The sequence below is a fragment of the Typopeltis vanoorti genome, chromosome 23 (assembly GCF_054136105.1).
Source record: "Typopeltis vanoorti isolate ZY-2024b chromosome 23, IOZ_Tvanoo_1.0, whole genome shotgun sequence".
Classification (NCBI taxonomy): domain Eukaryota; kingdom Metazoa; phylum Arthropoda; class Arachnida; order Uropygi; family Thelyphonidae; genus Typopeltis; species Typopeltis vanoorti.
In genome coordinates, this window is record NC_143571.1 from 5,014,910 (window position 1) to 5,038,160 (window position 23,251).

General features: G+C 35.7%; 1 protein-coding gene across 2 annotated transcripts in view; it reads right to left on the bottom strand.

Annotated features, from left to right (window-relative positions):
• LOC150093588 (AH receptor-interacting protein-like) overlaps positions 1–23,251 on the bottom strand; it is a 108,300-nt gene that overhangs the window by 64,630 nt on the left and 20,419 nt on the right. For both annotated transcript variants that reach the window (XR_016550337.1, XM_090413106.1), the window contains exon 3: positions 10,177–10,363. Coding sequence is in view for 1 of the 2 variants with exons in the window: in XM_090413106.1 (XP_090269232.1) it covers positions 10,177–10,363 (187 nt within the window). In the remaining variant the exon portion in view is untranslated. The remainder of the gene's footprint in view (positions 1–10,176; positions 10,364–23,251) is intronic.

Consider the following 23,251-nt stretch of genomic DNA (forward strand, 5'->3'; position numbering starts at 1 on the left):
ATACAATATGCATGGATGAAAATTAAATTTAGCAATACAGTAGAAACAGAATTTAGAATACATATAAACAGAATTACTAGAAAAGACACAAATAGGTAAGATGTCCTACAGCACTACATGATTATTCGAAAAATAAAGTAGTAAATAAGATGCATACACAAAATGTACGTTAAGTGATGCAGTACTGCTGAAATCTCTGCAGTAATTACTGCAGAGGTTTCAGCAGTACATAAATAGATAACTATAGGTTAACATATGTATATACAAAACAAGTCAACGAAAGCAGTGTCTACATCTAGTAAGATTACAACAAACATTATTATACTAATACTTAAAATGTCAGAAAGTAATTATTATACAGCACTGATGCATAAAATTTAAGTTTAGCATTATGGTATTTACATATTAACAAAATTACAGCAGGGTGATACAAATATACAAGATCAAGACCCATGGTAATACATAATTAGTCAGATTTAACCTAATGAATAATATATATGTATAAAAGTTAAGTTAAGCAAAAAAAAAGTATTTACATATAAACAAATTTATGGTTAAATGTGTTTGTACAAATTAATTCTTTCTAAAAAATTAAAAACATTATGCAATTTGCCTGAGTCTGCTGGCATTTCCCTGAGTATATATGGCTTGGTTAGATAGGTGAAAATTTCATTCTCTCTTGTGTAAATTTTTGACAATCTACCAGAATATGATGAATAGTGAGATGTGTGTTGCATTTTTCACATATGGGAGGGTCATCAGCTCTCAGTAAATGAGAATGTGCAAGGTGACTGTGACCTATGCGGAGCCTAGCAAGGACAACCACCTCCCTTCTCTTTGTATGTTGCCTAGAATGCCAGTGTTTAATTTCAGGTTTAATGTTATATAATTTGTTTGCTGATAACTTCCACTGAGCAATTAGCTTTGATCTTATAAGTTGTCTGTGGTCTATATATGGAACTGTCAAATAGTATGTGGAGAAGGTATGGGCTGATTTAGCAGCTGCATCTGCAGCTTCATTTCCATTGATTCCGATGTGGCTGGGAATCCAGCAGAATTGAACATCAAAATTAAGGATTTTCATTTTGTGAAGCAGGTGTAGCACTTCATAAAGTACTGGATGAGGATTATACACGGGAGAAGAGATACCTGTAAAGAGCTCAATGAGTCTGTATAAATTATACACTTTTGGTAGCAGTTTTCTTTTATATGCACAAATGCAAGCTGAATGGCATGTAACTCTGCTGTATAATTACTGCAGTCTGATGGGATCTGATTTGAGATAATAATGTCAGGAAACACAGCAGCACAGCCAACAGAGGTGTTAGTTCTTGAACCATTCTGTGTGCAGTATAGATGGGTAAGAAATCAGTGTGTGCTGCTCTGTGTGCATTAAACAATTGCAGGTAAATGGATGATGGGGTATAAGATTTCTGTAGCTGACAAAGGGAGAGGTTGCAGGATGGTGTGCAAACCTGCCATGGAGGAATGCTGTTATGTTTAGTGTAGCTAATGTTGTCAACATTTATACTAACAGCTTGTACAGTTTTTTTAATACGCATACCAAAAGGATGTATAGCAGTCCGATGTGTGTGATATTGAGCTTCCCAATGCAGAGAGAAGATACTATTCCATGTAGGGTGATGTGGGAGAGATTTTATTTTTAGGGCGTTTCCGTTGAAGTGATAGAGCCGATTCATTTGCTTCTACATAGAGACTTGGGGTGGGTGAGGTGCGAAAGGCACCAGTAGCTATCCGTATACTCTGATGATGGATGGAATCCAACCATCGTAGGTTACTCTGTCTTGCCGAACTATAGACTTGGGACCCATAATCCAGCTTTGAATGTACAAGTGCACGAAAAGCAATGAAGCTCGATCAGCACCCAACCCAATAGAAGATAGAGTGCGAAGGAGGTTCAAAGTTCTTTTGCACTTTTCTCTTAGTTGATGAATGTGTGCTAGAAATGTGAGTTTTCTGTCAAAAATGAGTCCCAAGAACTTGGTTTCTGTAGTTACTGGAATAACAGTAGGTCCCATTCTTAGTTCAGGATCTGGGTGATGAGTGCATCGACAGAAGTGTACAGACACTTTTTTCTGTTGAAAACCTAAACCCATTATTAAGAGCCCACAGAGAGACATGATCAATTGCTTGCTGAAGTTGTCTTTCAATTACATGAGTCACAATATGCTGTCTTACATGAGTGACAGCATATTGTGAAGTCATCAACATATAGAGCATTGTCTACAGTGGGAGGAAGCTGTTCAATGATTGAGTTGATTTTAATAGCATAAAGGGCTACGCTTAAGACAAGAGCCTTGAAGAACACCTTGTTCTTGAAGATATGGTTGAGATAGCATACTTCCCACTCTGACTTGGAAAGTTCGCCTGCAAAGAAAGTTTTTAATAAATATAGAGAGGTGTTCTTTGAGACCTAGGTTATAGAGGTCTTTTAATATGCCATATCTCCAGGTTGTGTCATAAGCTTTTTCCATATCAAAAAAAACTGAGACAAGATGTTCTCGCTTCAGAAATGCATCTCTTATACAAGTTTCTTATACAACATGACAAAATTTCATGCCGGCTGGGGCGTCGCCCGGTTAAACAAGGCCCCCGTTGTTTTCGCCAGGGAACCAGGGCGAACAGCGAAAAGTCAGCTACTGGAACAAATCTGAAAACAAACCCCAACTCAACATCACCAGAGTTAAAGATCGGTACTATCAACGTAAGAAGCCTGAATGGCAAAGAAATGGGGCTAGCTGAGGAATTAGATAAGTACCAGATCGACATAATAGGGGTGACTGAAACAAAAAAGACCAAAACTGGTGAGATCTTTCTGAGCAATAAATACAAAATGTTATATTCAGGCAATAACAATCAAGGAAAAGAAGGAGTAGCCATAGTATTCAACACAAAATACGAGGCTAATCTTCTTGAATGGCAGTCAGTCTCAAGTAGAGTAATGTGGGCAAATATGAGAATGGGGAACTGGACAATGAGACTTATTTGTGCCTATGGTCCCACAGAAGGTTCTACTAAGGTAGAAGTGGAGGAATTTTTTGAGGCTTTAGAAAAAGCAACTGACACAATGAAAAAGGAAAAGTTGGTCCTTGTTGGGGATCTAAATAGTAGAGTAGGAAATGATTGTGAGACATACAAAAATATTTTGGGAAAATTTGGAGAAAAGAGGAAAGCTAATAATAATGGCAAATACCTGTTGGATTTCTGCTCAGGACATGGACTGGTTATTACTAACACCATGTTCCAACATAAAAATGTGCACAAATTCACATGGAGAGAAGAGGCTAGGAATAAGAAAAGTCTCATTGACTATGTTATTGTTGATAGTGATGTTTTCTCCCTGGTGCAGGACACCAGAGTGTACAGAGGATTTGAAATTGGAAGTGATCACTATTTAGTCTTGAGCAGGATAAAATTGAATTTCATATTGAAAAGAATAACATGTAAGAAAGTTTTAAAGCGAATAAAAGTTGAGCAGCTCTCAGATGTAAACTGTAGACTAAAATACAGAAATATTATTGAAAAGAAAATGAAAGAGTTTGAGAACAGGAATCAAACCTTGGAGATTCAGTGGCAAACTCTGAAGGAAACATTGATTGATTCTGCCAGAGAGGCATGTGGTGAGGTTGTGTGCAAAGATAAAAAAATCAGAACTCCCTGGTGGACACAGGAAGTTAAAGAGGCAGTGAAGGAAAAGAAGAAAGCATATCAAAAGTTCCTGGCAAATAAGTCAGCTTTTACTCTTACAGAATACAGAGACAAATGTAAGAAAGCTAAACAATGTGTAAAACTAGCTAAACAAAAGTCATGGGAGGACTTTGGCAAGAATATAGAAAATAAATATCAAGAAGGTGGCAAAATATTCTGGAGGTTGTTGAAGAAGCTTAGGAATGGAGGAAAGAGTGCTGTAAAAGGAATTAGAGATGATAAAGGTGAAATGAAAACAGGAGAAAAAGATATCCTTGAAGTATGGAGTAATTACTTTGAAAAACTGCTAAATGAAACAAGCAGTGATGACAGCACAGTGATAAAAAACACTGACCAGGCATGCAGTCAGGAATACATATCCATACTTGAAGTAGAAAAAGCCATCAAAGGCTTGAAATGTGGAAAGGCAGCAGGAGTAGATGATATTCGACCAGAAATGCTGAAGTATGGTGGTATAAGAGTCTTACAGTGGCTGCACTGCATAGTTCAGAAAGCCTGGACAGAGGGACGAATTCCCGATGATTGGAGTAGAGCTCTCATAGTACCCATATATAAAAAGGGAAATAAAACTGAATGTGAAAATTACAGAGGTATTTCCCTACTGAGTGTTCCTGGCAAGATCTATGCAAATATACTTGAGAAACGGTTGAGAAGAGTTGTGGAAGAAAAGCTTGGTGAAGAACAAGCTGGATTCAGGCCAAATAGAGGCTGTCAGGATCAGATCTTCACTTTACGACAAATAGTCGAGAAAGCATGGGAATATAACAAAGATCTGTATTTAAGTTTTGTCGATTTGGAAAAGGCATATGACAAGGTGCCAAGAGAGAAGCTATTCAATACGCTGCAGTTATATGGTGTCAATGGGGCATTATATCAAGCAATACTTAGTCTTTATTTGAGTTGTGAGTCAGCAGTTAGAATTGAAGGAAGTACAGGAAGATGGTTTAATGTTAAATCTGGTGTGAGACAAGGATGTACATTATCCCCTCTGTTATTCATTATCTATATGGATCACATTATGAAGGAATGTGGTATTAAACCTGATATCAAAATTGGAGATGTTAATGTCAGCTCTTTGCTTTATGCGGATGATGTTATACTTCTAAATAAATCCGCTACAAGTCTGTAAGATTCTCTGGCTAAATTGAATAGCTGTTGTAATAGATATGGTATGAAGGTCAGCAATAAAAAGACAAAGACAATGAAAATAGGCAGAATCATTGAAAATGTCAACTGTGTTGTGAATGGAGAACCTGTGGAACAAGTAAAACATTTCAGCTGCTTAGGCACAATTTTTACTGAAGATGGTAAACTAAATATAGAAATAGACAACAGAATCAGCAAAGCTGGTATCGTGGGAAGTCAATTGAATAAATTCATATGGAATAAGAAAGAAATTAGTCGGAACACTAAATTAGCTGTATACAAGACTGTGTTCAAACCAATTTTAACTTATGGATCTGAGAGCTGGGTCAGAAGTAAAACACTTGACCAAAGACTAGAGACTGCAGATATGAGAGTCCTGAGAAAGATTAGAGGCGTGAACAGATGGCATCAATGGCAATATCATATTAAAAATGAGTATATTAGGAAAGAACTTGACATTGTCAGCATCCAGGAATGCGTTAGCAGAGCTAATCTCAGATGGTATGGTCACTTAAATAGAATGGGAGAGGAAAGATTAGCAAAACAAGTGTTCTCTGCCAGGTTGGCAGGAAAACGACCTAGAGGAAGACCAAGATATAGGTGGATTGATACGGTACAAAGTGCCTTAGACGATAGAAATATAAGATCTGATAATGTTGGAGTCTTGACAAGTAACAGACTGATTTGGAGGAAAATTGTAGATAGGAAGTTAGTAATGATGTAATTTTTTCATGTAGTACTGTCATATCCTGTACACCCCTTGAGGGTACATGGCAGGAATTTGATGATGATGATGATGATGATACAAGTTTCTAACCGAACTAAATGGTCTAAAGTTGATCGATGTCTACGGAAACCACACTGTGTATTGGAAAGAAGATTGTTGCTTTCTAAATACCAGAGAGTCTGGCATTAACCATTTTCTCTAGTATCTTACAAAGACAGCTGGTCAGAGCAATGGGTCAATAATTATTTACTTGTGTTAGGTCTTTTCTGGTTTTGAGATAGCAATGACAATTGGCTTATGCCAAGATTTTGGAAACTCTTCTTCTGCAAATATTCTATTGTATAATAGGAGAACAAGCTCCATAGAAGATGATGGAAGATGTTTTATCATTTCATAATGGATGTCATCAGGTCCTACTGCACTAGGGTGAGATCGTAGGAGAGCTCTTTTTAGTTCCTCCTTGACAAATGGCTGATTATATGGCTGAAGAATGTTGGTAGAAAAATTAAGCCTTTGTTTCTCTTGCTGCTCTTTCAGTATTAAAAATTCCAGAGAATATGAAGCTGTTGCTGAGATTATAGCAAAAGTTTCTCCCAAAGTATCTGCAATAGCTTTGGGATCAGCAAGAACACTTCCATTATAGTCTAAGGTGGGCAAACAATGTGTACTATATCTGCATTTAATTTTACGGATTTTATCCCATACAATTTTTGGACTGGTCATTTGATTAATTGATGTAATAAATTGGATCCATGATTGTTTTTGACTCTGACATCTTACAAAACGTGTTTTGGCTTGAGCACACTTGAAAGTTATTAAATTTGATGTGGTGGGGTATCAACGAAATATGCTCTATGCTCTGTGTTGACCTTTTTTGGCTGCCTGACATTCTGGGTTCCACCAAGGCTTTGGATAGACTGGAAATCGAGATGATGTTTTTGGGATGGAGGTTGTTGCTGCCTGGACAATGCATTCTGTTATATATTTTACAGCTTCATTGATATGTGTTTGACTGATGGCATCGGCATTAAATTTTGCAAGATGAGAGAAAGTGTTCCAGTTGGCCTGGTCCATTTTCCATATAGGTATCCGTGTGGGTGAACATGGTTCCTGTGAAGACATTGTACAAAGAACAGGAAAGTGATCACTTCCATATATGTTTTCTTCAACGTCCCACATGAGCAGTGGAAGAATGGAAGAGAAACAGATTGTAAGATCAATTGCAGAATATGAGCAGGTAGGTATATGGAAGAAAGTATTGAGTTTATTATTTAGAAGGGAAAGGTTATTATCATCAAGAATTTTTTCAATGATTCGACCTCGTCTATTAGTGTTGGCACTACCCCATAGAGTATTGTGACCGTTAAAGTCATCCATCAAAAGTATGGGTTCAGGCAGTTGCGAGATAAGGTTATCAAGATCAATTTCATTTAACTCAGCATTTGGTGGTAAATAAATTGAACATACTGTAATAAGGAATCCCACAGAGAAGCGAATCACTACTGCTTCCAGAGAAGTATTAAGTTGGACCTGATGGAAAGGAGTATGACTGCCCACTAGGATAGCTACTCCTCCATGGGCAGGACCATCTCCAGTTCTATCCTTACGTACAACAGTGAAATTCCTAAAGGTATGGTTCTCGTTGGGTCTTAAGTAAGTTTCCTGTAGACAGAAACAGAAAGGTTTGTGTTTCTGCAACAACATCTTGATATCATCAATATTCTGGAAGATCCCATGACAGTTCCATTGTAAAAATTTTCCTATTGTTTTCATTTTATTGACTTGTCTGGTTTTCAAGAGGTTGAGGGCTTACCTTTGTCAGATTTATATTTATCCACTGTTTTAGGGAAGTATGGACGGCCAGTGTCCATCTCTTCCTCTAGTAGAGTGTTCAAAATATCAAATGTGTTAGGGTCAGTTTGTATGCTTAGTTTGCTTTCAGTGGGTATCGAGGTATCCATTTTTTCTGTGCGAGTGTCTGGTGGTTTATCTTTTTGAGTGAAGTCTCCACCATAATTTTTTTGACAGATGAGTTTTCACTGAATGGGATCATTTTTGAAGTTGTCTCTGGAGTAAGGCCATAGGTCTTGTGATTAATGCACTCAACAGAGAAACACTTGCGATCGTAAAGTTCAGATATGGCGAAATTATCAAATGGTGAAATAGACACATGTTTGAGTTGCTGTTGGCACTTTTTTAATTGTTACTTTTTCAGCATAGGAGGATCGTAGAACAGGTGTAATGGTGGCTAGCTTTCTTTTAGCATCCTGATATGTTATGTTTTGTTCTGTTTTAATTTTTTGTATCTCTTTTTCATCTTTCCATTTCTGACATGCACGAGAGTATGCTGGATGATCTCCCTGACAGTTGACACATTTAGCTTTTTTTTCACAGCACGATTTATTTTCATATTCTTTACTACTACATCAGGCACAGGTAGTAGAACCACGACAGGCAGTTTGGGCATGTCCATATCTTTGACATTTAAAGCATCTTAAAGCGGGTTAGGGATGTACTAACAGGACAGCTGAGATACCCTGCTTTTACAGATGTCAGAAGCCTAGGTGTATCAAAAGTAAGGATGATGTTCTTGGTTGAGACCAGGCGACCATCCCTGCATATCAGGATGTGCATCACACCCGTCACTCTTTGATCTTTAAGCTCTGAACATATCTCCTCATCAGGAACCTCAAGGAGATCCCGTTCTGATATCACTCCTCTACTGGAATTGAGTGTTCTGTGAAGTGTTACTGCAATTTGTATTCCACCCATTGTCGTTGCTCTCAGTAGTTTCTCGGAATGTTGTTTGCACATTGTTTCCATGAGGATATCACCAGAACGCAATTTCTTGACAGTTTTGGGAGGTCCTGCCAGTCCTTCTAAACCTTTTTGGATAAAGAAGGGTGACATTTTCCCAATTGGTTTTTCACCTGTTGCATGAATGATTAAAAAGGTTGGTACATTTATGTTAGTATCTGATATCTTTTGTTTCTTACTTCTGTTTCCATATGCTGTGTCTACATTATCAGTACTTGGTTGGGACTTTGTTTGACCCTTGCAGGCAAGCCCACTAGCTGACTGATCCTGGCTGGGCCATCCAGGACCACCCGTCTTGCCGAAGCAGGGGCCAAAGTAGTGCAAGACTACCAGGATCCCCCTTTCCGGATGTCCACGGGTCGCACTGCACAGCAAACACGGCAGCAGGGCATTGGATCCCAGTGATGGTGGTCTGGAAAAAGGATAGTGAAAAAGATTCAGGAGAAGTAGAGCAAAGAATACAGGAAGAAAAGCAAAGAAAAAGAGAAAGAATGAAAAGGGCCAGTACCTTCACTGGCCCTTTTCATTCTCCACCACAAACAGATGCCCCACATGGAGGAGACATAACCTTTGGATCTAAGAGTTAATTATAATTAGTACTGTAGTAATCTAGGATTTTAGCTTCAACATAACAAACACTTATGTTAAATTATTAATTAGGCCACAATTTTGCTGTATTAAAAGTCATCATCATCATCATCAAATTCCTGCCATGTACCCTCAAGGGGTGTACAGGATATGATAGTACTACATGAAAAAAATTACATCATTACTAACTTCCTATCTACAATTTTCCTCCAAATCAGTCTATTACTTGTCAAGACTCCAACATTATCAGATCTTATATTTCTATCATCTAAGGCACTTTGTTCTCTGATGATGTTATAAATAGGATACAGCTTTGATGTAGCATTTTTTTTTTTTGCTAGAGGTCAGTAGAATAACAGAAATCAAATCATTGTCACTTTGGCATACTGTTTGAAATGTAATATAGCTTGTCTTTGTATATACATGTGCATACTCCAGATGATGGTCTTAATATGAAGGATGAAACGTCAGGAAATTAAAGTAGTTATTCCTAACATGGTTGTAGTTTCCATAATTTACTGAAATGAATGCTAATCACTGTGTAACACTAAAAGAAAAGCTTAAACAGTGTCTGCTGTTAGCAGAACCTTAGTTGGCCTCAAAGAGGTGGCAGAGTTTTCTTCTCGACAACCCTTGGAATTATTATCTTGGCCTTGCCAAATCCACATTTCATTCACCTGCCATGTACTGAATTTCAAAGTTTTCCAAAACTGCAAAACAGAAACTGGCTAGATAGACATATGCAATTAGCAGAAATACACTAGCCTCATAGCCTTAGCTGCTTCAGCCATTACAGCAGCTAAGATGTATACTATTTGCAATATATAATAATGTTTTGAATCCTTAAAGTTATCAAGCTATCATAAATTAAGTTTGGAATAATACTTGCTAGTATTGTGTTTTAAACACAGTATTCTACTTTGACATAGACTACAAATAGGATAAGGAACTCTCTGAGTAAATTAAACTCCGCCACCAACAATAATTACTATATCTTAGAATAAAATATGATTACAAAACAGATTTACTCAGATTTTTTTCCCTTCATTTTTTCTTAGAAAACTACCAATAAGAAAGGAAAGAGATAATTACTAACTTACTACAAACCAACAGCATTTTTGCTTTTACAATTTATAATGTTAAGCATTTCATTTTAATGATAACATTACCTCAACAAAAGTTGTTCTAGCCTATTCAAAGCTTCAGCATATTTTTCAGCAGCTTCATGGAATTTTTTTTGCTTATAAAAGGAATTACCAATATCTTTGAGCATCGGTACTGAACTCAGTTTTTCATCTGGATCCATGGCCCAAGATTCTTTATCATACTGCCCAGATTCTTGTACTTTTAATAGTTCTATGAAAATTAAAAATTCTCTAAATGTATTTAAAATAAGTTTCAAAATGTGACAGAAAACATTTTGAATAATAAGATTATTTAAACATAATAAATAGTACCTGCATACAATCAAATCAATTATTCTAAGAAAAATGCAAAAACAAAACATCCAGAATCCACTTATTAATTATCATCTCACACACACACACACACACACACACACACACACACACACACACACACACACACACACACACACACACACACACACACACACACACTATGAACCGCATTAAATGTTTTAATTTCTGAACAAACCGATTATACTTTTTTGAAGAAGAGTAATTTTACTTCAAAATCAGTTTTGAAATAATTGAAATTTGGTATAAAGATCCACAACAAAAAGACAATGAAAATAGAAAGAAACGTTGAAAACAACAATTGCATTTTGAATGGAGAACCTAAAAAACAATTGAGCTATTTAGCCACAATTTTTAGCGAAGAAGACAAATTACATATGGAAATAGACAGCGGAATTAAATTACATATGGAAATAGACAGCGGAATTAAATTACATATGGAAATAGACAGCGGAATTAGCAAAGTAGGTATTGAAGGAAGTCAGGAATAAGAGAGAAATTAGTCAAAACACTAAAAACTAGCTGTATACAAGTCAGTAGTCAAGCAAATTTTAACTTATGGATCTGAGCTAGATTAGATATAAAAAAATTATCAAAGACTGGAGACTCTTATCGAAGATAACAGGTCTGAGAAAGATCAGGGGAGTGAGCAGATGGCATCAATGGCAGTATCATATTAAAAACAGGGATATTAGGAAAGCACTTGACATTGTTATAATTCGTCACTTGTACTACATCAGATCTGACGCAGTACAAGTGGGGTTATATCAAGATCTTGTAAAGAAGCAAAATGACTTTGTTATCCTTAATGTTCGTTGAAATAATGCAATTATCCTCTAAGCTGTATTTGTAATTTTTGCTATGTGAACTCTGAACTTCAAATTCCTATCCACCATAATCTATGATCCCTATTCCCATCAGATTTTTGTAGTATAATCCCACCAATATAATATGCCATGGAAATCTCATTGCACTAAAGTGCATAACTTTACACTTACCACAACTGAATAGAAAGCCATCATCATAGGCTCCACTATACCAAATTATTCAAATCATTCTGTAAGTGCTGGATATCAGTAGCATCTCTGATTTCCCTACCTATCTTTGCATCATCAGCAAGGAATTGAACAGCTCTTGTCAGATCCTTCTCAATATCATTAATGTACAGACTGAACAACCATCTATATAATCAGTCAAAACATTCAACCAGAAATGTTCAAATGGAGGTATAAAAGTTTTATAGCAGCTATACTGCATAATTCAGAAAGCTTGGTCTGAGGATCGAATTCTAGTCAATTGGGGTACAGCTCTCATAGTATCCATCTATAAAAAGGGAAACAAAACAATGTGAGAATTACAAAGGAATGTCTCTACTAAATATTCCTGATAAGTTTTATTCAAGCATACTTAGAAAAGGTGAGAAAAATGGTAGAAGGGAAACCTGGAGAACAATAGAGGTTGTAAAGAGGAACAGATTTTCACTAACAAACAGTTGAGAAATCATGGAAACATAACAAGGAACTGTATCTAAGTTTTTTAATTCTGGAAAGGGAATATAACAAGTTGCCAAGAGAATAGCTGTTCAAAACACTAGTTATATGGTGTGAGACATTATATCAACCAATATTTAATCTATAGTTGTAAGTCAGCAGCTAGAATTGAAGGATGCATAGGAAAGTGTTGGATTTAAAATCAGGTGTGAGACAAGGGTGTACAGTATCTCCACTTTGATTCATCATCTATATGGATCACATTATGAAAGAAAGCAGAACTAAAAATCAAAATTAGAGATGTTAATCTCAATTCTTTCTTTTAGGGAGATGATGTTCAATTCCTAAATAAATCCAGCAGAAGTCCCTGACTAACTGCTGTAATAAATTTGGTACAAAAATCAAAATAAAGAGACAGAGACTATGAAAATGGCCCAGAACATTGAAAACAACTGTATCCTGTGGAGAACCTATAAAATAAGTAAAACATTTCAACTATTTAAGCATAATTTTTAGTGAAAGTGGCAAATTAAATATGGAAACAGAATCATCACAGCTCATATAATAGGAAATCAACTGAATAAATTTATATGGAATAAGAGAGAAATTAGCCAAAACACTAACCAAGCTATATACAAGATAGTGTTCAAACCCATTTTAACTTATGGATTTGAAAACTGGGGGAAGTGGAAGTGTTTTCATGAAAAGGAAAACACTTGATCAAAGACTGGAGCACAGATTGTATCAATGGAAGTATCATAAAAATATTACGAAAGAACTTAAGTTGGTTACATCTAGTTAGGATGATGTGATTAGAACTAATCTCAAGTGGTGCTCACTTAAACAGAATGGGAGAGAAAAAGTTAGCAAAACAAGGGCTTTTTTTTTTTTTTTTTTGCAAGGACTCGGGATAAAAGATCCAGAGGAAAACCATGATCTAGATGGACCGATATACTAAAAAATGCTTAAAAGACTAAAATATAAGATCTACCAATATTGGAGTCCTGACAGATTATTTGGAGGAAAATTGTCAAGGTAGTAATAATGCAGCCTTTTCATGTATTATTCCATCACAAACCTACCTTCTACAAAGCCATTTATGAAATAATTAAATTCCTCTACTATGCTGTCAGGGTCCTTCAAAGAAGTCTTGATTTACTCATTTTAAAATAATATGAAATCTTTAGAAACTGGTCACAGCATTCTTAGTCAACTGTAAAAATATTGCTAACAACAGGAAGATTGAGGAAGCAGTGGAGAGAATTCAGAGTCAAGTGACCAAGATGGCGATTGGCCTATGGAATGTTCCTTATGTGGAGAGATTGAGGGTATGTGGATTGCAGAAGTTAGTTGATAGGAGAAAAAGAGGGGATATGATAGAAACATTTAAGTTGCTCAAAGAGTTTTATAGGATTGATGCAGGGGAAATGTTCCAGCACTTGGCTAAGGGACCAAACAAGGGATCATCCCTGGCAGGTGTGGTTAAGTATTGGTGCGAGGACTAGATTTTTTTGCTTCAAGTGGTGAATGAAATGGAATGGGTTGGCAGAGTCAGTTCTGAGTGCTTTATCTGTTAATAGGTTCAAGAAGAGGTACAATAGATTGTATGGATAGACTGGGTCTCCCACGATGAGTCTTCGGACTCCATGGAGGTGCCTGTATAATAATAATAACATTCCGTACAGCATGCAACTGTGCTATTAGGCTGAAGGATGACTTTATGGGTGTACAATTATGTGAGACCAAACTCATATCCCACAGTAAGGAAGATGCCAGATACTACTAACCAGGTACAATTATGTGAGACTAAACTCATTTCCCACAGAGGAAGGCTAAATATCAGATAGTTTTTTTCCTAAAACAGCTTAAAAAAGATATTTTCTTTTTATGCAAGGACTCATTAATGGGTTCCCCATAAAATAATAATAATAATAAATTAAAAAAAATAGGAACGATTGCTAAATCTCACTTAATGCAACTTTTCAGTGATATATAAGGAAAGTCTTATTTCATCATTCCTTTTATGTTTCTTTTTTTGATAAGCTCTGAGAACTGAAGAACTATTTTTTGGTTAAAAGGTTAGAATGCCACTTTAATATCATAACATTTTAAGATCTTTGTAATCTTGACCAACATTCCTCCTACAAATTTGATAACATGCATGATATTACAAAGAGGTGAGAGAGTTGTGAAGAGGTATGAATTCGTTTCTGGATGTCTTTAGTTAAAGCTGTTCTTCAAAAACATATCTGTTTAATAAACTTGTGTTCTTCTAATGCTGCTGGAGTCCTGATTTCCTCCCAGCATGGCATTTTGTTTCTGAGTTAACTATTTTTGACTCCAGGGGTGGTTTAATCTTGTAATGAAATATATCTTATAATGAAATAGTTGGTCCTTGTTGGGAATCTAAATAGCAGAGTAGGAAATGATTGTCAGACATATAAAAATATTTTGGGAAAATTTGGAGAAAAGAGCAAAGCTAATAATAATGGCAAATATCTGTTAGATTTCTGCTCAGGACATGGACTGGTTATTACTAACACCATGTTCCAACATAAAAATGTGCACAAATTCACATGGAGAGAAGAGGCTAGGAATAAGAAAAGTCTCATTGACTATGTTATTGTTGATAGTGATGTTTTCTATCTGGTGCAGGACACCAGAATGTACAGAGGATTTGAAATTGGAAGTGATCACTATTTAGTCTTGAGCAGGATAAAATTGAATTTCATATTGAAAAGAATAACATGTAAGAAAGTTTTAAAGCAAATAAAAGTTGAGCAGCTCTCAGATGTGAACTGTAGACTAAAATACACAAAGAGTATTGAAGAAAAAATGAAAGAGTTTGAGAACAGGAATCAAACCTTTTAGATTCAGTGGCAAACTCTGAAGGAAACATTGATTGATTCTGCCAGAGAGGCATGTGGTGAGGTTGTCTGCAAGGATAAAAAAATCAGAACTCCCTGGTGGACACAGGAAGTTAAAGAGGCAGTGAAGGAAAAGAAGAAAGCATATCAAAAGTTCCTGTCAAATAAGTCAGCTTGTGCTCTTAGAAAATGTAGAGACAAATGCAAGAATGCTAAACACTGTGTAAAACTAGTTAAACAAAAGTCATGGGAGGACTTTGGCAGGAATATAGAAAATAAATATCAAGAAGGTGGCAAAATATTCTGGAGGTTGTTGAAGAAGCTTAGGAATGGAGGAAAGAGTGCTGTAAAAGGAGTTAGAGATGATAAAGGTGAAATGAAAACAGGAGAAAAAGATATCCTTGAGGTATGGAGTAATTACTTTGAAAAACTGCTAAATGAAACAAGCAGTGATTACAGCACAGTGGTAAAAAATACTGACCAGGCATGCAGTCAGGAATATATATCCATACTTGAAGTAGAAAAAACCATGAAAGGCTTAAAATGTGGAAAGGCAGCAGGAATAGATGATATTTGACCAGAAATGCTGAAGTATGGTGGTATAAAAGTCTTACAGTGGCTGTACTGCATAGTTCAGAAGGCCTGGACAGAGGGACGAATTCCCGATGATTGGAGTAGAGCACTCATAGTACCCATATATAAAAAGGGAAATAAAACTGAATGGGAGAATTACAGAGGTATTTCCCTACTGAGTGTTCCTGGCAAGATCTATGCAAGTATACTTGAGAAACGGTTGAGAAGAATTGTGGAAGAAAAGTTTGGTGAAGAACAAGTTGGATTCAGGCCAAACAGAGGCTGTCAGGATCTGATCTTCACTTTATGACAAATAGTCGAGAAAGCATGGGAATATAACATAGATCTGTATTTAAGTTTTGTTGATTTGGAAAAGGCATATGACAAGGTGCCAAGAGAAAAGCTATTCAATACGCTGCAGTTATATGGTGTCAATGGGGCATTATATGAAGCAATACTTAGTCTTTATTTGAGTTGTGAGTCAGCAGATAGAATTGAAGGAAGTACAGGAAGATGGTTTAATGTTAAATCTGGTGTGAGACAAGGATGTACATTATCCCCTCTGTTATTCATTATCTATATGGATCACATTATGAAGGAAAGTGGTATTAAACATGATATCAAAATTGGAGATGTTAACATCAGCTCTTTGCTTTATGCGGATGATGTTATACTTCTAAATAAATCCGCTACAAGTTTGCAAGATTCTCTGACCAATTGAATAGCTGTTGTAATAGATATGGTATGAAGGTCAGCAATAAAAAGACAAAGACAATGAAAATAGGCAGAATCATTGAAAATGTCAACTGTGTTGTGAATGGAGAACCTGTGGAACAAGTAAAACATTTCAGCTACTTAGGCACGATTTTTACTGAAGATGGTAAATTAAATATAGAAATAGACAACAGAATCAGCAAAGCTGGTATGGTGGGAAGTCAAATGAATAAATTCATATGGAATAAGAGAGAAATTAGTCGGAACACTAAATTAGCTGTATACAAGACAGTGTTCAAACCAGTTTTAACTTATGGATCTGAGAGCTGGGTCAGAAGTACTGACCCAGCTCTCAGAAGTACTGGCTTGACCAAAGACTAGAGACCGCAGATATGAGAGCCCTATGAAAGATTATAGGCGGGAACAGATGGAATCAATGGCAATATCATATTAAAAATGAGGATATTAGGAAAGAACTTGTCAGCATCCAGGAATGCGTTAGCAGAGCTAATCTCAGACCAAATGTTGATAATGTTGGCAGGAAACGACCCAGAGGAAGACCAAGATATAGGTGGATTGATACGGTACAAAGTGCCTTAGACGATAGAAATATAAGATCTGATAATGTTGGAGTCTTGACAAGTAACAGACTGATCTGGAGGAAAATTGTAGATAGGAAGTTAGTAATGATGTAATTTTTTTCATGTAGTACTATCATATCGTGTACACCCCTTGACGGTACATGGCAGGAATTTGATGATGATGATGATGAAATATATCTGTGTGTTAGTTTGCCTTACAGAACACTGAAAACACAAAGCATTCTCCACTGTTTCTTATTAAGATGTCCAGTAAGGGGTACCTTCTTGCTGAATTTTCATCAGAAATTAAATGGTTGGGTATAGGAATAGGTTCAGATAGTCAAAAAATTTAATAGTATGCATCTAGCATCTATAATGTGTTTCTTCCCAGATTATCAGAATACTGTTCACGTAGTGGATCCAAAGTGCTGTTTTGTTTTGTTTTTTTGTAATGAATCATTTAAGGCCTGGAAGGGAAAACAATGGTGAGCACATGGCAAGGCACTTAATTTCTTAATTTTTTTTCCATTGAAATTGTCTCTCATAATAATGAAATAAGTGTAACATCTGGAGTAGGAACAGATTGTTCAAATGTTCATATTTCTTCAAAGGTTTATGATAAAGTGATATTACACTTAAGCTTGTTAGAAAGTCATTATCTGAGACTAAAATTCTGTAGTCTGAGAAGAAATGTACCTACATATCTGAAAAATGAGTAAGCAAGTCAATGCTATCAACACACATAAACAATGGAACCATCTTTATGTATCTTGGGACTCCCATAAATACCAAGGCAAAATACCAGAGTGCTTATAACGTTTGTCTTAAGCTATATTTTCCACATGGGAATAAGATCTGATCCTCCTATAAATAATTTGGTCATCTGATCTGGTGTTGACATTTTTTACTCATAACCTATAACATCAAAAATGACGCTTTCATTGCACATGTCAGAATGAAGCACAAAGATAATTTTTCTGAGATTCTGCAAATGCACTTTGTTCATCTTTTGCTAAGTTATGGTTACAAGACACAACAGGCAGCAGAATTGAGACAATTTGAATGCAGAACTCACTTTTTCATTTGACAAATTACTTTAAACATAATTACTTTTGCCATGAAATCTATTTTAGAAATAGCTTGCAGCATTATTGCCAAAGCTAAAGAATTTGGATAAAGCTAAATGTTCTTGCTTTGGAAAATGTGTGACAATTTCTTTAACAGCAACTTCTTTAGATGATTTTTTATTAATCAAAATGGTTATTTTTTTGTTGTTGTTGTTGTTGTTGATTTTTTCTACTCTTCTTTGAATACAATGACCTGGTTCTTTCAAGACCCTTGTTTAGATAGCAATCAAGTAAGTCTTTATCTAGAAAGAGTCTGTGCCTTATAGAATTTAAGGCACACTTATTAAAACTAATAGAATTTATGGGCACTTTTCTTTATGTTAAGACATATTCTTATAGTAGCACACTAAGATATACTGCATATATAAGCAATCTGATTTCTCAGAATGAAATTTTTGTCACTTGTATAAGAAACTGAGTTAAATAATCTGTTGAATGCAAAAGTGAAAGAAGTCTGTTCACAAACTGCTTCAACTGTGTTATATGCCAAGTCTCCAAAGAAGATGGAGTTTCTTTGGAAGCTGAACATTTTGATCATCTCTTGCTGGACTAGCAAAAAATTAATAAAAATGCATTGCGAGATCTCAAAATAAATAAATAGCAGAATCATTGTGCTGTGGTCTGACAAAGATAATGTAATAATCATTTCAGACAGCAGAGAAACTTTCACATAAAAGGATGTCAATCTAGAGGTGTAGCCAGGGAGGAGCAGAGGAAGTGGTCCGCCCCAAGCAGCACTTTGAACCTTTTTGAACTTTCACAGTTAATTCTAAAATACAGTCTCGAGAACTCATTTCCAAATATTGTAATACTACTGTGAATTTTCCTCACAATTGCTGTAAGTGTTGCTAGTTTTGCGAGGAGTTTTTCTAAATAAAATTGATTAAGAATTATCTACATTAATATGAAATAGACTTTGCCAATGTCATCAACAATTTTGCTAACAGAAAAGCAAGAAAAATAACATTTTTTTAGAATACTAAAATTAAAGTTTTACTTCAAAAATAAACATAATGCTTTAATTTATTTCCCTATATGTTGTTTTGACTATTTGTACTATTTTTGGTGTGTATTGAGAGGGGCAGAAAACTCAGGGACCGCCCCGGGCTGCAAAAGCTCTAGCTACACCACTGTGTCAACCATGTCAAAAAGATCGAATATTTAAAGGAAGATTAGTATAAAATGTTATTATAGAATGTTCAATATATGGTAACCTGGCCAAAGAACTGAAGGCAAAATTAAAGTTAAAGCATCCTATAACTAATAGGATTTATGGGAACTCCAAGAACCCATAAATCAGTGGACCTGCTTGTTTATTAACTTTGCAAGCATTTGGCCACACTTTCTAGACTTCACTTCAGTAAAACAATTTTATACAAATGCTTAGGGGATGTCACCTCAAAGCTACAAGATTTTAAAAGTTTGGAAAACTCTTTATCACAAGCCTAGATGCAGTACCACTTTTAACAAGCATCCCCAGTGAAGAGACACTAAAGATACTAAACATCCTCTTCCTACTGCAAATATTAACTTATTATGCTATTATGTAGTGGTCATAGTTATTCGCCATAGACATACTGTTTTTTTGGCTTGCTTGAATCTCTGCTCTTGCCACAACACAAGGTCTCTCCTCCCTCCCCCCATGGTGTGACATTTTATGGAAGAATTTGAATTGAAGGACTAAATAAACCACCACAAAAAACCTGCAGTTTACATCTGCAATATTTTGATCATCTGGAAGCACCACAGAGAGCTTTTTTTTCCCCTTTTTTTTTCCAACTATCTGAACATATGCCACCTAGTCCTCCAATTTAGAATGAATACCGAATAAAATAGATATACTCTTTTCTGGACTTGTTAAAAAACAGTAGTAAATTCCTGACTTCTTGTTCCATAAGACAGTTAATACAGAGAAAATTCTCAACATCAGATCAAACCACCCCTAAAGTTAAAAATAGGGATGAGAGAAAAGATCCAGTAAAATTAAAAGGACAACATTATTATTAAAATATAAATAGACACACACACACACACACACACACATATATATATATATATATAAAAATCTAAACTCTACATCTCTAAAAATATGTATAAAGCACAAACACATTAAATATACAAACACCAGTAGAAATTACAAATAGGAAAATAAGATTCTTTTATCAGTCAGATATTACAAGTTTATATCTAAGTTATTAATCCAGTCAATAGTCGCAGGTGTTGGAATTAGGAAATCTTGTTCCTCTCCTTCATATGCTCTCAGTGGGCATTCTTGGCGAATATGGTGAATGGTCTGATTCTCACTTCCACAATCACATTGTGGAGAACGAATTTTCTGGCAATTGTAAAACAAGTCTGCACATCGACCATGGTTAGTCCTCAACTGATTTAGAGTAATCCAAGTTTTATGTGGGAGGTCATATCCAGGTGATTGTTCTTCAATGCAGGGAAAGTTCTGCAGGTCTGGATCTGCAAACACCTCCCATTGGCATCTCTACTCTTGATTGACATTAAAATTGTCCTCTAGCAGTCTTATAGCAGTACTAACAGGAGAATATCTCGATTTCAATCTATTTATTAAATTTGAAGCATCTCTATGCACTGGAAAAGGAAGGTTTTTCCTAGATCTTTCTATACTCCCTACATAAGGCATTAGCTCTTCTTAACACTGGGAAAGGAACATGGCTTAAAATAGGGAGTCATTCTATAGGAGTACTCTTGACTGTCCCTGAAATAAAATGCATAGTATTATTGAGCTGTTTGTCAACCAAATGGGTGTGTGCGCTGTTAATCCACACCGGAGCTCCATATTCAGAGGTGGAAAATACAAGGCCGAGAGCTGAGCATCTAAGTGTCGTCGCAGAAGCTCCCCAAGTCATTTTCTGAATTATATTGTTGCAAGTCTTGATTTTAGCTGATATGTTCAAGAGGTGTTTTTTATATGTCAGAGACCTGTCAAGAGTTATTCTCAAATACTTTGGGATACTGTTGTGTCGAAGAAGTTGTCCATTAAGGTAAACCTGAAGTTCTCTATCGGCAAGTTTGTTATTAAGGTGGAAGCAGCAGGTCTCAAACTTGTTAGTATTTGGTTGAAGACACCAATTCCTGAAATATCTACCAAGAGAGTCCAGGTCAGTCATCAGTGTTGTCTCTGTAGTTTCTATTGAGTCACTAATTGTTGCCAGAGCCCAATCATCTGCATATCCAAATTTTCTGGATATGGTATCTGGCATGTCGGCGATATATAAGCTAAATAACATCGGAAAAAGGACAGAACCCTGGGGAAGCCCATTCAGTAATTTGCTTCCACTTGTTTTGGTTCCCATAACAACCTGGAATAACTTATTACTGAGCATATTATTGTTTTTATTATTATTGAAACGCAGTTGTTATTTTGCATCGTATAACTTTAAGTAGTTTATAAAAGGCCCTGCCTCCAAACTGTATCATAGGTGGCAGTGAGGTCTATAAAGGCAACTGAAGTCTTAAGGCGCTGCTGAAATCCTATTTCTATATGTGTAGTCAAAGATAGGACCTGGTCTATAGTACTTCTGTTTGGTCTGAATCCTGCCTGTTCAATAGGTATATGGCTCCAGTATATACCTATTATAGTATTTTTGGGCCTATTCTGCTAAAATAGGCCCAAAATTCAGTAGAAGTCTCTCCAATAATTTAAAACATGTGCTTAACAGAGCGATTGGTCAATAACTCCCTATCTATTATTTTTGATATTTTAAACTCTGAAGGTAAATGTCCAGTCTGTAAAATACCAGAGTAAAACTTTGATAGCCAGAAATGCGCATATTTACCACAGTGGTGTAGCAGAGTGCATTCCATCAAATCCTGGAGCCTTATCCGGCTTCATTTCTTCCAATGCAACAGTCACTTCTGTAACAAGAAAGGGGAAAAAATAACAAGATTCTTGATTGCACGTCTCTTTCAATTAATCAAGATCTCTTTGAACTTGAGTATCATAGCTATTATTCAGGGGTGCTCTTGACAATGATAGTATTCGATTTGCAACTTGATTAAGAGACACTTTGGTTTCCTGGTGTCCTATCTGTGAAACTTTGCCCAGTTTTTGTAGCAGACCCTATGCTGTGCAGCTAGAGAGGTTAAAATCCAGAGACTCAACAGTCTCTGCCCACTTGAGTCAACGAGCATCACTGAGGCTATGCAATAATTCCTCAGTGATTTCTTGTTCACCACTATCCAAAAATTCTTGATAAAGGGTCTCACTCTTTTAATCTCATCCCGGAATATACTCTTTTCTAAAACCTCTCGGGATATATTTTTTGGCAACTGTAATGACAGCATTTACAATGCAATTAGGATACCTAATCAAATGAAAGTCTGTTGCTAAGTAGTATTTGGTCTTCTATTTTAAGTTCTGAGGAATAGAAGAGTTTAAGTTTCAAATCATACATACACAAGATTAGCTTTCAATTTAATAAATTCATAGCACAAGGAATGCCACAGACCATGACTCAGATATCATGGCTCAAAAAAAAAAAACATAACCTGTTATTATATCTGTTATATATGTTCAATGCAATTTGAAAATGTTTGTATATTTTATTTGCCTGTTATTTTTTTTCCTTATTACTACAAATACCATTTATCTGCTGACCTGGTTGACCAAGTGGATAGCATACCAGTTCTCTAACCAAAAGGCTGTGAGTTTTGAATCCCACATGTAGAGATGTTTGTAAAAATCTTTTAGTGACAGACAATTTTTGCTGCTTGGTGTGAGACACTAAGCATGGAACCTTTCAAAGCCACTTCAGATCTCTAATAAGCATGATATCAATAAAGAAGGATTTCCAGATTATAATAATCCTTGTCCTGCCCATGGATGCTCATGCACTATAGGTTTGTAGCCTTTCATGGATGGGATTCATATAAAAAAAACATAATTAATAAAAAAAAAAAAAAACTTTCACTTCTTCATGTAGTTACTTGGCAAAGATAACCAGATTTGGTATATCAAAACATAAGAAATAAAACAAAAAATTAGCAGAAATACCGATCTCCAAATAACAGAAGCATAGCAAAAATATTTTTCATTTTACCTTTACAATCTTTTTTTTTTTTTTTTTTTGGAAGGGAGAGAAGGGGAGGATAATGAAAAAATAGATGAATAATTTCATCTCATACAGATCTGGAAAGTAGTTTTAATAATAGATTTTCTGTAACATGAGGAAATGTTTTAGAATTTTAGAACCCATGAAAAACTAAACATCAACAAAATATTTCTGGCATTAGGACGATGGAAATGAAAAAAAATAATTTTTTAATGACAAGCGTGCTTTAAAAAAAGATAGTGAATCTATGAGAAATTAGTATTATGGGAACAAAAGATTAAATAATCTGAGAACCATGCTCTAAAGACCAAACATTATTATTTTAAGCTC